The sequence below is a fragment of the Sinohyriopsis cumingii genome, chromosome 6, assembly GCF_028554795.1.
Source record: "Sinohyriopsis cumingii isolate HCF-2022 chromosome 6, ASM2855479v2, whole genome shotgun sequence".
NCBI classification, from domain to species: Eukaryota; Metazoa; Mollusca; class Bivalvia; order Unionida; family Unionidae; genus Sinohyriopsis; species Sinohyriopsis cumingii.
In genome coordinates this window covers 115,669,606-115,685,958 of record NC_142966.1, presented here as the reverse complement: position 1 = coordinate 115,685,958, position 16,353 = coordinate 115,669,606, and the positions used below count along the sequence as shown (strand labels likewise).

Genomic DNA, 16,353 nt, shown 5'->3' with positions numbered 1-16,353 from the left:
CCATCAGGGTCTTGTAAGCCGCTATTGTTATTTAACCTGATAATGAGATGGTTCAAGTGGGATAATTTATACTTAGTGGCACCATCTGTAGCTGATCAGAGATGCTCAAGCTATCCATGAATTCCCTGTGGCTACCAGTAATTAGCAGCTGACCTGATTTTGGGTATGGCCCGAAATTTGTTGGCTTTTCTTAATGCTAATATGTTGCATAAATTTATGTTTTGTACTTGACATTATCCCAGATGAAGTGCACTCTATACCTGACGAAGCTTGGATGGATATATTCGGAGGTCTTTCCGTAATTGCTCAACATCTGACCAATAGTTTGTGTAAGAACAGCAAGTTGTATTGGTCTGAAAAATGTCAGGAGGCGATATAAAAATGATTGGCCATACTTAAAGGTGTACCAGTTCTTTCGACGCCAGGTTTCGTCAAATCTTTTAAAATATATGTTGACGCAAATGATGTAGGGGTTGGTGGCGTAATATCTCAAGAACACAAAATTTGTGTGGATCATCCAATGTGCTAATTGTCAATAGCAATTCAATAAGCACCATATAAATTATTTAACCATCGAGAAGGATTTGTGGCTTTAATTTGGGCATTATAACACTTTCAGATTGATATTAGTTCTGTTCCGTCTCCGATTATAGCAATCAGTAATCACAACACCAGTACTCTCATCAACAAAATGAGCACCGACCACCATATATAGTTGAGACCAAGTTTCATGCTGCAACAATACAAAATCGACATTAAGTACATCAAGTGAAAAACATCACTGAATATACATTTTCGGTAGATTTGAATAAAATGGTTACATTTAAATTCGAAAAAAAAAATATTTAAAAAAATAAATAATCCTGTTAAAAACATTGTGAAAAGCGCACATAAACGACAACTGGTTACAATTTTGAAAATCTTAATTATTCAAAACTTAATTATTCATCTTATTAGTAACATTTTCTAACGGTGTTTTAAAATGAATTATTTCTCATATTTAGATAGAGGTTAAAAGAAGACCAATATATGATTTGATTCAAATATTTATAAAGGTTGCTTGGCGATGATAGATATTGGTTTGAGAATGCAAAGTGATAACCAGTCAGTAGAATGACGTGTCTCACTGGATTCTGGGTAAAAATGAACATAGTTATTTTGCCTGATGTTAGAAGATACAAATAGAGATGGAATATATGAACAACCATTTTTTGTTTTCTCCTAGCCAAAAAGAATACCTATATCAGCAAAATGAAAAGAGATGTACTTAAATTAAATACGTTGGAAGGTCTAATATCACAACATCTACGTCACCTAGACGCTGTATTTTTGTATTTGTTTATCAAAGAATGAATTGTGTACTACATAAACGTGTGCACATGTGCTAGCGAGTGCATGTGTGTGTGTGTGTGTGTTTGTTTGTGCATGATGTGTTCATACAACTATATTTATTGTCCATATATTTTATTAGACTGTAAGGAGACCTTGAGATGGTTCCCCGAGCCGCTGGTCAATCAATTACGAGTACAATTTACCAAACTAGATTGCAGATGCACTTTCACGAGTATTGAAGATTAGTATTGCTTTATTTTTGTGTACACCTCAGTATCATTCATAAGACATCCTCATCTGTAAGTTTGTTATTATTATCATATTTTGTGTTGATTAATATGTAACAGGATTATGTATTGCATCAATCTTTCTTTTCTTTATGAGGGATTGTTATGTATATCTATATTCTTCGCAACTCTTGGTACATGACTGTAACTATATTATGTGTAAATTTTGTTCATAACATAAATTGCAATGCTCATCTCTAATAAAGATATTAGATAGTTATTTTTGTAAACAGGTATACAATTATTGAATTATTGATGTAGGTGTTGACGATCTCCAATGCTAAAATTAATAATTAAACGTGTTGCCTACTCTGGGGTTGTCTTCCATTAGATAGGTCGATCAGGTGGGTTCTTAGAAGAATTAAGTTATTTTTCCACTAAATGGGTTAGGTCAGGTGGTTCTTGTATGGTGTGGATATTCGCACATTTGAACGTAGCTATTAGGAGCGAAATTCGTATTCACCCCTTATGCTTGAATACATGTCCTTGGAGCTGGACAATTTGTTCGTTCTTTTTCTGATGTTTTTATTGTAACGTCAGCCCGAACACGTATTTATTGTTGTGTTTATATATTATTTGAGGAGACATTCGTTTAGATTATGCAATGGAACTATAATGTCCTTATTTGACTAAACTATTATTCTGGGACTATCGTGAATTTATTCAAAGGATTTATGAACAATGCCATTGTGATGCATCAGAACTCTTGGCAGACTGGTATTTTCGAGGATTTAAAATTCCTTTGTAATATTCTACTCTTTTTGGATTTAAATATAACTTTATAGGATTCATTTGGATTCAGTTCATACTACTGCAGGTTAATCGTAAATTTCAATTGTATAACTTTGAAAATTTTGATAAGTAAATTATTTGATAAGTTTTACAAAATGTCTTGAATTTGCGTCTTTATGTTACTTACTTTATGACTATAGAGTCGTAAAAGAAGTACACATGAAAATCTTTAAAAATGTTGACAAAATCAGATATTGTCATGAAACTGTCATACATGTTTACACGTCCTTTTAAATAAGAGCGATACAACTGAATCAATCTACGTTGATTGATAAAGCCTCAATTAATTCATGGTGTTTTTAATTGTTCTCTTATTTTAGTATTTGTTTTCGAAGGCATCCCATGCATTAAAATAATGGTGAAAGAGGACAATTTTTTATGCACTAGATGTGCAAAATTTGACATACCTAAACAAACCATACCATCTTTAATACTTTATAAATAACAAGGATAATATTATTCTGTTATTTGTTATACATTTAGTGTCTACAATTTTATACACTTTTTAGATTCTTTAACCTATACTGTATAACACTCGGCAACTTAATACGATACAGTCTGTCATCATCGATTCATTTCATCATTCACACTTTGGGAAGAAATTTCATATTTAACATTTCACATACAAAAAATGCAAAAAATTGAAATGTATTCGCTTGCTGCAGTATTATATTACCTGGTCAAAATCCAGCAACAATTTCTATCTTCGGAAGAAATAACATATTTATCGTCATTGTCTTCATGCAATGATGTGCACTGATATTCATCACCATACTCAAAAATGTCGAATTCACTTTTAGGGTTATACAGTTATATTGGTTGTTTCAGAGATAAAATATTTTGATAAGTTTTATACCTAACAATTTAATTTTGAAAATTACACATAATATTACCGTAATGATGCCGCAATATTTTATTACCTGCTTCTCGTGCAGCGCCATTTTGAATCGTCGGAAAAAGTACCAATTGTGGTGTTCCTCATCTTCAGCTAGTGCTGAGTACTTATCTTCAGCCTCATACCCAAAACTGTCAAATTCACGTTTTGGATTACACAGGACGCATGTTGGTTGTTTAAAGGACAAAAGACTTCCGGAATTCCAGAATGGGTTTGTGACTTTGGTTGGATCTTTTTTATGTTCATGCCTGAATGAGTAGGCATATCCACTGTAGGTTGTTCCAAGGTCAATTGCAACCACAACAAACTTGTCTATTTTTGATGCCATTTTCTAAAATCGGAAAAAAGATTGATATTTACTATTGTATGTTTAAAAGGGCGTTCATATAAGCTTACAATTAGTAAATAGTGTAAATCAATTTGACATGGGAATTAGTTAAAATCTACAAATTATGTAAAGAAAAACAGGATTCATCCACGATCCTCGAATTTGATAAAAGACTAACCAATACATTGTGCACGTCAGTAACACTGGTCAACAGTGAAATCATTACTGACTTGAAAAGGCCCTAATCTGTAGTATTTTGGTGTGCCGAACACGAATATAACCGTGAAAAATTTGTATTGGCTCTCGTTTTGAAGATATTCATATACCTCATTTTCTATGTTTCACTGTGTAAATTTCTCCAGTAGGACTGCAGCAACATCCGGAATAATGATGTAACATTGCATAATACCATCATACTCACATCATCCACAATTGATTGCGTCATTTTCTGATGCAATGCAATACTAATGCCATGCGGCTGCTGAAGTAAGTTGACGTCAGCAGTGTACTATACATGTGTAGGCCTATTATACTAATGCCAGGCGGCTGCTGAAGCTGACGTAAACAGTGTACTATATAAAGCCCAATCAGATAGGTTCAGCATTTAAAATATTTTAGACGTTGTGCGAGACAGTTCAAGCTACTGTTACATAAAACTTATTATTTTATCCATTTACGTACAATAAAGAACAGTAATGCCTCGAAAGTGTGTTAATACCGCGGACAATTTTTGCTATATTTGTGGGGAAGTGACATTTGCCAACCAGAAGAAAAGTATCAATTCTCAAGTGAAGAAGGCATATCATCTTTACTTCGGATGCAAGGTTGGTGACCAAGACAAGCCTTGGGCTCCGCATATATGCTGTGCTACATGTACAACACAGCTTTCACAGTGGTTGAATTGCAAAAGGTCATCAATGCCGTTTGCAGTCCCAATGGTGTGGAGAGAGCCAAGCAACCACCTAAATGACTGTTACTTCTGCTTGGTTCCTCCTCTTTCCGGCGGAATAACGAAGCGAAAGAAGTCGAGAATAGTCTACCCAAACATTCCGTCTGCATTGAGACCAGTTCCACATGGTGAGGGACTTCCTATTCCAGAACCTCCAGCAGAATATTCTCTTGATTCATCTGACGAAGACAAAGGTGAGTCGACCTGTTCTTCTCCTGGTCCATCAGCATGCAGTGATCCAGATTTTCACTGTGGTGCATCATCAACCCCACACAGAATAACACAGGAAGAACTAAATGACCTGATTCGTGATTTGGACTTATCAAAGAACAAGGCAGAATTGCTAGGATCAAGACTCCAACAATGGAATCTTCTAGAAGAAGATGTCACAATTACTGCATATCGAAAGCGCCACCAGCAATTGGAGCCTTTCTTCAGAAAGGAAAGTAATCTGATATTCTGTTCCGATATTGAGGGCCTCATGAATGCTTTAAAAATCACTCATGACCCACAAGAATGGAGACTATTTGTGGACTCTTCGAAACTGAGTCTCAAGGCTGTGCTTTTGCACAATGGAAACATTCTTCCATCTATTCCAGTAGCGTATGCTGTCCACATGAAAGAGACATACGATAACTTAAGGCAGCTACTGAATTCCATTGAGTATAACAAGTACAGCTGGCACCTCTGTGGTGATTTAAAGGTAGTTGCCCTTTTAATGGGACTGCAGCAAGGATATACAAAATACATGTGTTTCTTATGCGAGTGGGATAGCCGAGCAAGGGAAATGCACTACATGAGGAAGGAATGGACTCACAGGCAGAATGTAGCCATTGGAGAGAAGAATATCCAACACCCAGCTCTGGTTGAGGCTCAGAAAATCTTGCTACCACCCCTTCACATCAAACTAGGTTTGATGAAGAACTTCGTGAAAGCCATTGACCGGACTTTGCCAGCATTCCGATACCTGCATGAAAAATTCCCTCGACTCAGCGAAGCAAAGATTAAAGAGGGAGTTTTTGTGGGTCCTCAGATTCGAGAGCTTTTCAAAGATGACCGGTTCAACAACTTGCTGGAAGGTGACGCGAAACAAGCATGGAATGCTTTTCGCCTAGTTTCTACAAACTTCCTCGGAAATGTTAGGGCAGAAAACTATAAGGAACTAGTAGAAGACATGTTGATGAAGTATAAGAAACTTGGCTGCAATATGTCTCTAAAGATTCACTTCCTTCATTCCCATTTGGATTTCTTTCCTAGCAACTGTGGTATTGTTAGTGATGAACACGGCGAACGTTTTCATCAAGATATCGCAACAATGGAACAAAGATACCAGGGAAAATGGTCCACTACAATGCTGGCTGACTACTGCTGGACACTCCTCAGAGATGCTCCCGAACAGCTGTACAAGAGACAGGCGAAGAAATCTAAGATGTAGTCAATGACTTGATTTTTTATAGGTAGGCTATTACAGTTGACCTTTTACTATTGGAATGCATTTCGTTATGTAAACATTAATTTCTTGCAGATTACAAAAAAACTAGAGCCAATTTTGCAATTTGACTGTCATATTCGTGTTCAGCACATAAAAATTGATAAGAATTGACTAATTTTATTTCAGTAACATGACTTTTGTAAAAATTTGTTGTCCAGTGTAATTATAGTTCTATCAGTAATTATAGTTCTATCAGTAATTATAGTTCTGTTTTCACAAGTTCAGAATAGTCTGTAGCATTTTCAGGCATTTAAAATTGTTACTGTACTAATTTTATTTCTGTGCAATTTTGTTAGACAAGAAAAACGTGATACCAAATACTGTTTATGATCTTTTGTGTCTTCAATAAATCGTCCTGTTGCAATAGGTTTAACGTAGAAAAAAAGAAAACAAAAGGGCTGATGAAATTCGAACTCAATATTTCTAACAGTATGTATTCACTGTATCGACTGAAGTAATATGAACATAAAAATGGAAAATATCATATAAGAAAGTATATTTCAACCAGGTGCTTATTTCTTTACAATGTATATTGTAGAGTAGAGTCAATCGAGAACCTCCAATATTTATATTTAAAATAAATATGTTTTTCTTTTACATTCAATCGGAGAAAAGCATGTGCAGATATCTCCTAGAGCTTTATGCGAACTACAAATTTAAACTTTATATGAGCCGCTACGCACGATTAAAACAGACCTACAACAGAATGACAAACTTGATGCCTTCTGTAAGTTAATATAAAGCTACTCAGTTACGTTTAAGCGTGTTTAAATCAGAAACAATTTATGCAAACAATGTCCTCAAGACGTCTTGGGACATATAACTGGCTTCTTTTAAGACAGAATTTAAAGTTATGCCTTGTCCTTTTTCACAAATGTTGTACACTGTAACAGAATATGAGAGATACAGTATCAATATAATTCAAAATTCTACAAAACGAACAATTGAAATGATGGAAATGGTAAGAAAATCATGCAAAAAATATTATAATGTACAAATAATTTCATGCTTTGGATAGATAGATAGAGGGAAGTGAAATGGCAGAAGGAAGGAAGTATATATTGAAGCATGATAATTGATCAGTGTATGTTATCAGACAAAGGGAATGATGGTATGCGCTTGTGACGTGCACAGAGTTCTAGAATTTGAATCCCTACACCATGGTGTTGACACTTGGGAGTGAAATTCATTGTATAACAGAGACCATGTGATCTTGTCCGTCAGTATGTGCGTGCGTTCTAAATGAAGTGAAATTTTGGGATTAGATGGTGGATGGTTAGTAGAGCGTAGCTCTGCACAATCATTGCAAAAATATGATACATAAGGCGATGAGTGGGAGGGGCGTAGATGTGCTAATACTTTTGCATTTATTTAATTGTATCTAATATTTGTAGTAGCTCAGAGGAGTTATATCTAGCAAACAATAGTCTACCTCACCATATATAAATTAAAAAATGTAGAATCTCTCTCTTTCGTGGACTCCCCATATATATATATATATATATATATATATATATATATATATATATATATATATATATGCCCCTCCCACTCATCGCCATATATATATATATATATATATATATATATATATATATATATATATATATATATATATATTCCACGAAAGAGAGAGAGATTCTACATTTTTAAAGTTCTATATGGTGAGGCAGACTATTATACGCATGCGTGGATGTGATCCATGCAGTACACTAGCAAGTTTTGAAACTATTAATAAATATTATTCCTCCTGCAGCATTATTGCTTTAAAACAATGACTGTTCAATATGTACTCAGTACAAATTATCCGTCATACTACTTTAAAGATTAGAACACCAGTCGTACTAGTGGCATTATCAATTGATATTTACGGGGGCAGGTACAGAGCTTCGAGCGATTCGCAGCCAATCAAAACGAGTCAAAGCACACAATGTAAATTTAGACCCAGTTTTATCTTTCGCTGAGGTCTATGTATTTAAAAGACCCCGAGCGAAATGTTCAACGGTAGACAAATATGCAGTTACTTTGGCTGATTCTTTGAACGTCACCGGCTCCTCTTCCTTTTATCGACAATGTGAACGCGAATTCTAACCTCGATGACTCGCGTCACGTGTGTTTACACCTCTAGCGGGACAAAATTTAAAGTAATAAAACATTTATTTTGTATTTCAAGCTGTAAATCTGGTAATTGCATCACTGTCATGAGTTATATCCACATGTATACCCCTTCAAAGAAATATCAGCTCGTCATTATCCTGAGACCAAAGTACATTGTATACTGTATGCAGTGATATTATTTTCTTCTGATTATAGCTTGTAGCAAACTTATAGTCGAAGTTTCTCGGAAGGAATGTATCTATAGGTGTAACTCGAGATGAGTGATGTAATTGTCAGTTAACTCGAGATGAGTGATGCAATTGTCAGTTAACTAGAGATGAATGAGGCAATTTTCAGTCTTACAGCTTGAAATACAAAACGCTTTAAATTCTGGTTTGTTCATTCAAGGGACTCATTTACAAAGGAAAGATATTTGCTCTGCAAGACTACTGCTCACACCATTCACTTAGGGTCAAAGTCACTGTCAAAAACTATGGCTCATTGACTTGGATTTGACATTGAGCATACGAATTTCTTGTTCAGTTAAACTTCGTTTTGCTGTCGACATGTTTCTGGATTTAGTCTATGCGAAAGATGCATGTCATGATGGGAAGGGATTTAGAATGGTTGCTCTCATTGTCAATGGTTTTTCACTTCCATTATTTTACTCCTCTGTTCAGAGCGTAAGTATACAAATTTTGTCTGTGTCCAATGTAAACTTTCAAGATCAATTAGTATGTGTATGGTCAACTGAGGTTACCTTATCAATATAAGTATATTTCTAGTTTTATCTATGACTTGGTGTTAAGAGTGTTTAGCTGTAAATGCAGACAGAAATATATTGTGTCCAGTATGCGCTTTTAGAAAGCAAATGCAAAAATGGTCGTTTTCTGTAAACAAACTGATGGTATTTCGAGAATAAAAGACTGAAAACAGTAGAGTTATACCTATTGTTTTCAATGCAATTAGCTAGGAACTAACAGGAAACTTTCTTCGATAAACAATTTTTATTTTGTTAAACTTTATGCGCAAATGCCATACAGCCTGTGTCAAGTGTCAGATGGCCAAGATTTGGCAAATTTGCTTCCAATGCATTTGATTAAAGCTCTTACGTCCTCATATTAAATCATTTTCAGGAAGGTCGCAAGATAATACATAAAGCCGTCTGTGCATCTTATCATAATATAACGCACTGTCGACAAGAATGATCGCACTGGATAACACAAACTCGAGCACTGCTCGTAATATAATTGATATAATATAAATGAATTCAAAGCGTTTATTCAGCTATAAAATCTCTAAATTGGACCAGACTATATTCTATTTGTTAGCACGAATTTATCTTTCATTGATCTAATTTTCTAGAACATTTACAAGAATTTCTGAAATAGTGAATATTGTTTATGAATACATACACGCACGTGACTAAATTGAGGGGGTGTATTGTTGTCGATTCCATCTCCCTGGCTCAAAACTCAAAAGTAATGAATGGACAGACAAACTTGTCTTGCAAAGTGTTTTTTTTTAAAGATTGTTTTGTTACTTTTTCAAAAAACTCATTGAAGCCATTCTTTGAAGACAAATTTATATATATATATATATATATATATATATATATATATATATATATATATATATATATATATATATATATATATATATATAATGGATGTTATACACTCTCTTCATTAAACACCCAGACAAACGAAATAATGATGGTTTTTCGGCGTCCGTAGTTTACCTTATATTCTCTTTTCTCGTGTGTTATTGAATAAACAAAGAAATCTCAAATGCTTAAATGAAAACGACATACTCCAGATATGTGAAATTTACCCAGCTTACAAACATCTACAAACAGCATCGTGGTGCATAGATTCATCGGAAATAATTGCTCAGCCCACCTCAAGAAGGTAGACAGTAGCAAACACTGCTTATTCTGACGATTCAAATTGATGCTTTCACCCAGGTAAAGCCATTCTTCAAGATAAACAACCGTTTAATTTAAACAATCGCATGGGTTTCACTTTATGAAATGGTACGGATTTTTTTCTTTTCCATCAAACATTACAGACATTTGAAAGATATGAACAACAAGATGCGTACTGCAAATATGGTTTTGCAATTCGGACATTTGATATGCAAAATGTGTTTAAAGAAATTGATGGTTTCGCCGACAAAAGCGCGCAAGGCATAAATTATAAAAGCTATTAAGTAAAATAAAAAAGCAAATATTCGCTATTTAAAAAATGTTAAATATTATTAATATGAGCTTCAGTGCATTATTTATATCACTGTTCAAAATGCAATGCTTTGTGCATAATCACGACAAACAAACGAGGCAAAGCAATTATACAAATTAATATGATTTTCATTTTCTTATGTATATCATTTTTCAAATTGCAACGTTATATGCGATTCCGCGCAGATGTTCGATCAAGGGTACGTTACCGTATTTTGGAACCAAAGCTAACAGGCATCGATTAAGTCTGACGTACTTTGATTTGGATGTCTTAGGCTGTCTAAATCCTGCTCGATATCGTTCGATCATAATCTCAACACGATCTTGCTCCTTACGAATGTGGTCAACCAGCTTGCAGACAGACGGATGACGACAGTCTACTTTCTGTTGAAATGACCGATGCCATGCCTCAACCGAATTATTAGTGATTAAGACTGTACATATTTTGATGTCTGCTCACTGAAACAGTGATTCAAACTATTAGTTTATATCATTCTCAATGGGACATTTATCAAAGTCATAAGATTACAAGTTTAGAGTTTATGCTGCGCGCTTTTGACGGCGCGCATTTGACGGGCATATTTTGCTGCGCTCTTTTGTCAATGCGCTTTTGTCGGCACGCATTTGTCGGCGATCTTTTGACCTGCGCGCTTACAACACGGTGCCTTTAATTCTAGTATTTTTGAATGTCAGGATTTGCTAAAGTTTACATAATCGAACCTTTTATTTATATAAATAAAATTATAATTATTTAATGGAACAAGATCGACTTTCGGTTATCTGCAGATCATAATGGTCATCTGCAATTAAAGTTCCTTCGACAACGCCGTTACTTGAAAATGACAGCAAAATAGCTAAGTCTAGAATTAAAAAGTATGTGAATAGTACACTGCAACATAATACGTTATGTATTTCAGTCGTTCTTACCTTTCTAAACAATCGAGTCAGGCTGATATTGGCTCCACGATCTTTGTGCAAATATACTTTAAACTTCATGTTCCTAGAACCATATTGCCCTGAGGTTTTCTTCTCTTTTCTCGGACACATGGATTCTATCAACTTTTACAAGATTTTATTTTGTATTGTTTTTCACCGGACATTGAATTTTAGTTATCAAAAGCATGCAAAAGCTTTACAAGATTCAAAGACAACAGTCTTGGCATAAAACAGACAATTCTGTGATTTAATGTCTCTGATTATATTTAAAAACATCGTAACAGAACTTGTATCCCGAATAATATAACTTGACAAGTAGAATCTGTCCATTTAGCCTTTTTCGGGAAAATTCATGATAGACTTTCTCCGAAAGTGTACATTGATGTACATGCTAATTGCTTTAATTATCTCAGGTATAATCTCGTGTATAACTAGCATCGATAAGGCAGAATGCACTGTGCATTTTCTTCTTATGTTTTTAGATCATTATTGTCTAGGTATACAATACATACTAATCAGGATTAATTGTAATAGCTGATACTTGTTTTTACATTGTTAATTAACAATAAACGTGTTCTAGTATGCTTTTGACAAAACGTTTGGATTATCACTTCTAACATTTATTTATCTCCATTCCTTTCAAAATAACCATTTGCGTTTACCTATACTTCCTGCCTTTTCATTACAAATCAATTACGTTAAGAGTAACTACTTTTCAAGCGTTCCTTTAACGTTGCCGTTAGCTTGTCTTCTTATAATGGGCTGGTCCGTATGTCTATGGAGATAATATGTACATGAAGTAGAACATTATTAGCGAGCAGATATCAACATGAAACACTCCCCCAAGAAAAGCAACCGGAAATGGTAAACATATACGTTTACACAAGAGATAACAGTGATTGATAACAAAAGTATTTGCGGTCTAAAAATTTTAAAGATGGTAATTCTCTTTGTAATAATGAATAATCTACTTTTTATGCAGGTCGACCACGCTATCTAGTACACGCCAGAATTAAAGGACGCATATACATGAATATATATCGAAAATATTGTAACACTTTAATACGTAACAAAAATCAAACAAAATAGAAATCGGATGTAAGGACTAAAAGTCTAGTACGGATATAATTATATTTGAGCAGCAGGGAAGTTCTACAGACCAGGTGGCTCAGATAAAATTAAGCCTCCCACGCAATCTTTCTCCGTACAAGCCTCAGATTTCAAAAATAAACCCTCCTGCGCAAATTAATCAGCGAAATTTCGACCCAGGATGCAATTTCAGGCATAAAAAAAAACAGCAATTTTGGGGGGGGGGGGGTAGGAAAATTTAATTCTTGTCGATGTGTGCAATGCAAGAAAAAGTTGCAATTTTATGAATAAATCTGATCAAGACCGACTCGATACCTACTACGCGGATCATGAAGATTAATCGTGACAAATCCGTGCGGTGTTGCTTGAGCGTGACTGAAGAAATTTTTAAACTTATTTATATCCATATCGCCGTTGCACCAAGTTTGATGAATGTTTCTCAGCGTGTGAGTATCAACGCCATTGAAAACTGATAAAATATTACAATTGTCTCTAATCACCTTTGGAATTTGCGTATATCGCTGCGTCACGTAAATCACATCGGTATTCTTATGTCGGCCACGCGAGAATATCCTAGCTGGATTAGTTTGTTTATCCAGCATCACATCATCGAAAACAACAAGATTATTAACATCGCCATCTAAATTTTCCACCGATGGAGCTTCATTGATATCCGTTATAAATTCTATTGTTCCTTTTTCAGTATTATCGCTAAATTCTTTTAATACTTGATAACATCGCTGATCATCAACGGATGGCGCAACCAAATACAGTTTATCCCATTTTAACCATCGCATTATCAAATTCAACAACAACTGCGTTTTTCCAGAACCAGATGGTCCAATGATTATCATTCTTATCGAATTTGGTAATGCCGCGGTGTGTTTCACTTGCTCGCGTTTCTTTGTGGCTGAAAAATCAATTACATTCATGTTATTAGAATATTATGGATTCATATTGTGTTAAGTGTCGCACTCGAACTGCTACGCTAAATCCAATCGAAGTCGTTACACGCAACAACAGGAATGCAATCAAAGGTGAATGTGAAGTTTGCAAGACAATCAAGTTTAGATTTGTAAAAAAAAAGGTAGAAGAACCGGAGGAGACATCGCCGCCTCCTTAACAAATCTACCTGGAGCTCCCTGGGCGAAATATCCCGGAGAGAAGCATCTACCAGGATATAATTACTGCGGACCTGGTACAAGGCTCGATATAAGACTTAACAGTAATAATCAACCAAATCCTGGTGAAGATCCAGTAAACGCTATTGATAACGCATGCTACTATCACGATCTTGCATATCGTAGCGGAGATTTAGAACAAAGGCACCTCGCTGATATTAGATTAATTCACGCAATAGATGCAGTTCCTGATAAAAATTTCAAAGAGAAATTGGCAACTTGGTTAATAAAAGGAGCAATGAAAGGTAAATTAGTACTAGGTGCTGGTAATTTATAATGGAGCAAATATATTATTCTCCGCGAGGATTTTGGCGAGGAAAATCAGCAATAGCTAAACTTGCCAAGGCAGCAAAAGTAAAACAATCCACCGCTGCATCATGGTTATCAAGACAAGCAGTTTGGCAAATTTATCTTCCTCCACCTAAGAAAATATCATATGCGAGTTTCTCTGTCAGCGTCCCTAATGAAGTCCATCAGGCTGATCTTATGTTTCTTCCTTACGATACCGTCGACGGAGTCACATATAAATACGTGTTGACGGTTGTTGATATCGCTAGCAGATACAAGGAAGCGGAACCGTTATCGAATAAAACAGCAACAGAGATTGCTAAGGCGTTTAGCGAAATTTATTCACGATCTCCATTAACATGGCCGAAGCTTCTCCAGGTTGATCCAGGTCGAGAATTTCTTGGCGCGGTTACTTCACTGATGAAAAAGAATAATGTTAAAATCCGTCGCGGTATTGTAGGTGTTCATCACAATCAAGCTATCGTTGAGAGATTCAATAAAACTCTTGCAGAACGATTATTCGGATATCAATACGCGAGAGAATTTATCCAAGATAAACGATCTCACGATTGGGTAACAAGATTACCTCACGTGATTAACGCACTAAATAACGAAGTAACACGAACAATAGCAATGAAGCCTGCAATTGCAATTACAAAACCAAATATACCACTAAAGCGAGATTCTACTATTCCACCTGTGCTAGGTAGTGTTATTGTAAGATATTTATATAAGGAGGGGGAAGCGGAGGGTGGCAGAAAAAGAGCAACCGATCCAACTTGGAGCGTTACGACGCATAAAATATCAGCCGTAACAAGATCATCAGGAAGACCAGCAATTTATTTTCTAGATTCGCTAGCTCCACAACGCGGATTTACCAAGGAAGAATTACAAATAATACCGAGAGATACTCAATTACCGCCATCGTCGTTAATGTGAAATTTAATTCTACCTAACTGAGATAATTTTCTTACTCGAGACACAGCTAGATAAACTAAATTTGACCAGGAAATTCTATCATCGACGATCCAGACCTGGCCATCTACTGTTAATCCCTGTGATGAATGTATCGTTGCTGCGTATCCGAGTTTCCATGGTGATCTTTCCGCGTTTATCGCATCATTGACAAGATTAATATCAACGAAAATAATATCATTCAAAACTAATATTTTTTCTTCTCCGCATGGCAAAGTAACATTAATATTTTGTTTCCTGGTATCAGCGGGTCTGTAGCACAACGGTACCTGCAATGTTGGAAATTTCTCACAATGAAGTTTGAATAGCATTTCCTGAATAGCATCGCGAATAATTTTTCTGCTAGCAACAATCAAATGATCTGGACGCCACAAATTTAGAAAATTATCCATCGAAGTCTCGTCGATTATTTTTCTCATTACATCGCATTGAAACTTATTAGGTTGCAACCGAATTATTTTTTTAAACTCGGTCAGTAAAATATCATTAGATCTATAATCAGCGTCAATTTCTTCATAATAATCTACAAAGTTTCTAAGCCACTTATGAGGAGATTCACCATCAATAGGATCAGGTTGACCGTGATCTCCGCACATTATCACAGCTGTGTTTTTTTCTTCTAGCCAACCCAGGATTGATTTTAACAAAACTAAATTTACTGTACAAATTTCATCAAATATTATAATCTTGTTGATATATTTGTTTCCCATTCGAGCCGAATCCCACAATCCACCGCTGTACTTAAAATAACTGTGATACGTGCAAGAATTAACACCACGTTGTATTATTTCTCGCGCTAATCTATGAGTTGGAGTCAACACGATCATATCAGATTTTGAAAATAAATTTATCGCTCGTGTTGTTTTACCACTACCACCAGGACCGTTCATGTATACAAATTTATTTCGTGAAATCGGATCAAATGCGGATGCAGCCGTTGATACTTCATCGCATTTATCTTTATGAAATTTATCGCAATCTTCAACATCCGCATCCTCACAATAATCTAGAATATCTTCGTTTTTTATTCTCCAAGTTCCCCAAGATCCATCAGTGATTAAATTCTCCAATCTATACTGAAATTTTTTATCGATATAAAACGAATCCGTTGCAACTCTTACCGCGATATCAGAAAATTTATTTATCATCGACAGCAAATTGATACTGACGTAGGCTAGCATCGATGATCTTAAATGCGTATATTGCGCGGACTCTCCATCGAGATAACTAATCACGGTACCCAACTTTTCTCCATCAATAATAATATTTTCTCTGTTACAAAATATTCCACGCGATACTGTATCGGCAATAATAAAATCCATCTCAGCATCATTGATAAATAACCTAGCGTGGCGATGTTTATGATCAACTGATCCTCCTTGAGTAAATTTACCAATTATTTTTCTTCCAATATCCTTCGCATTTTCACAATCCGTGGGCAACCATACCTCGGTCTGCTTTCTATACGATATA

The 16,353-nt window shown here is 35.3% G+C and overlaps 1 protein-coding gene across 1 annotated transcript in view; it reads right to left on the bottom strand.

Annotated features, from left to right (window-relative positions):
• The window catches only part of LOC149797784 (heat shock 70 kDa protein 12B-like), a 102,921-nt gene that overhangs the window by 40,570 nt on the left and 45,998 nt on the right, over positions 1-16,353 (bottom strand). The window contains exon 2 of the mRNA XM_089960482.1: positions 3,332-3,637. Within this exon, the coding sequence (XP_089816608.1) occupies positions 3,332-3,634 (303 nt within the window). The 5' untranslated portion in view covers positions 3,635-3,637. The remainder of the gene's footprint in view (positions 1-3,331; positions 3,638-16,353) is intronic.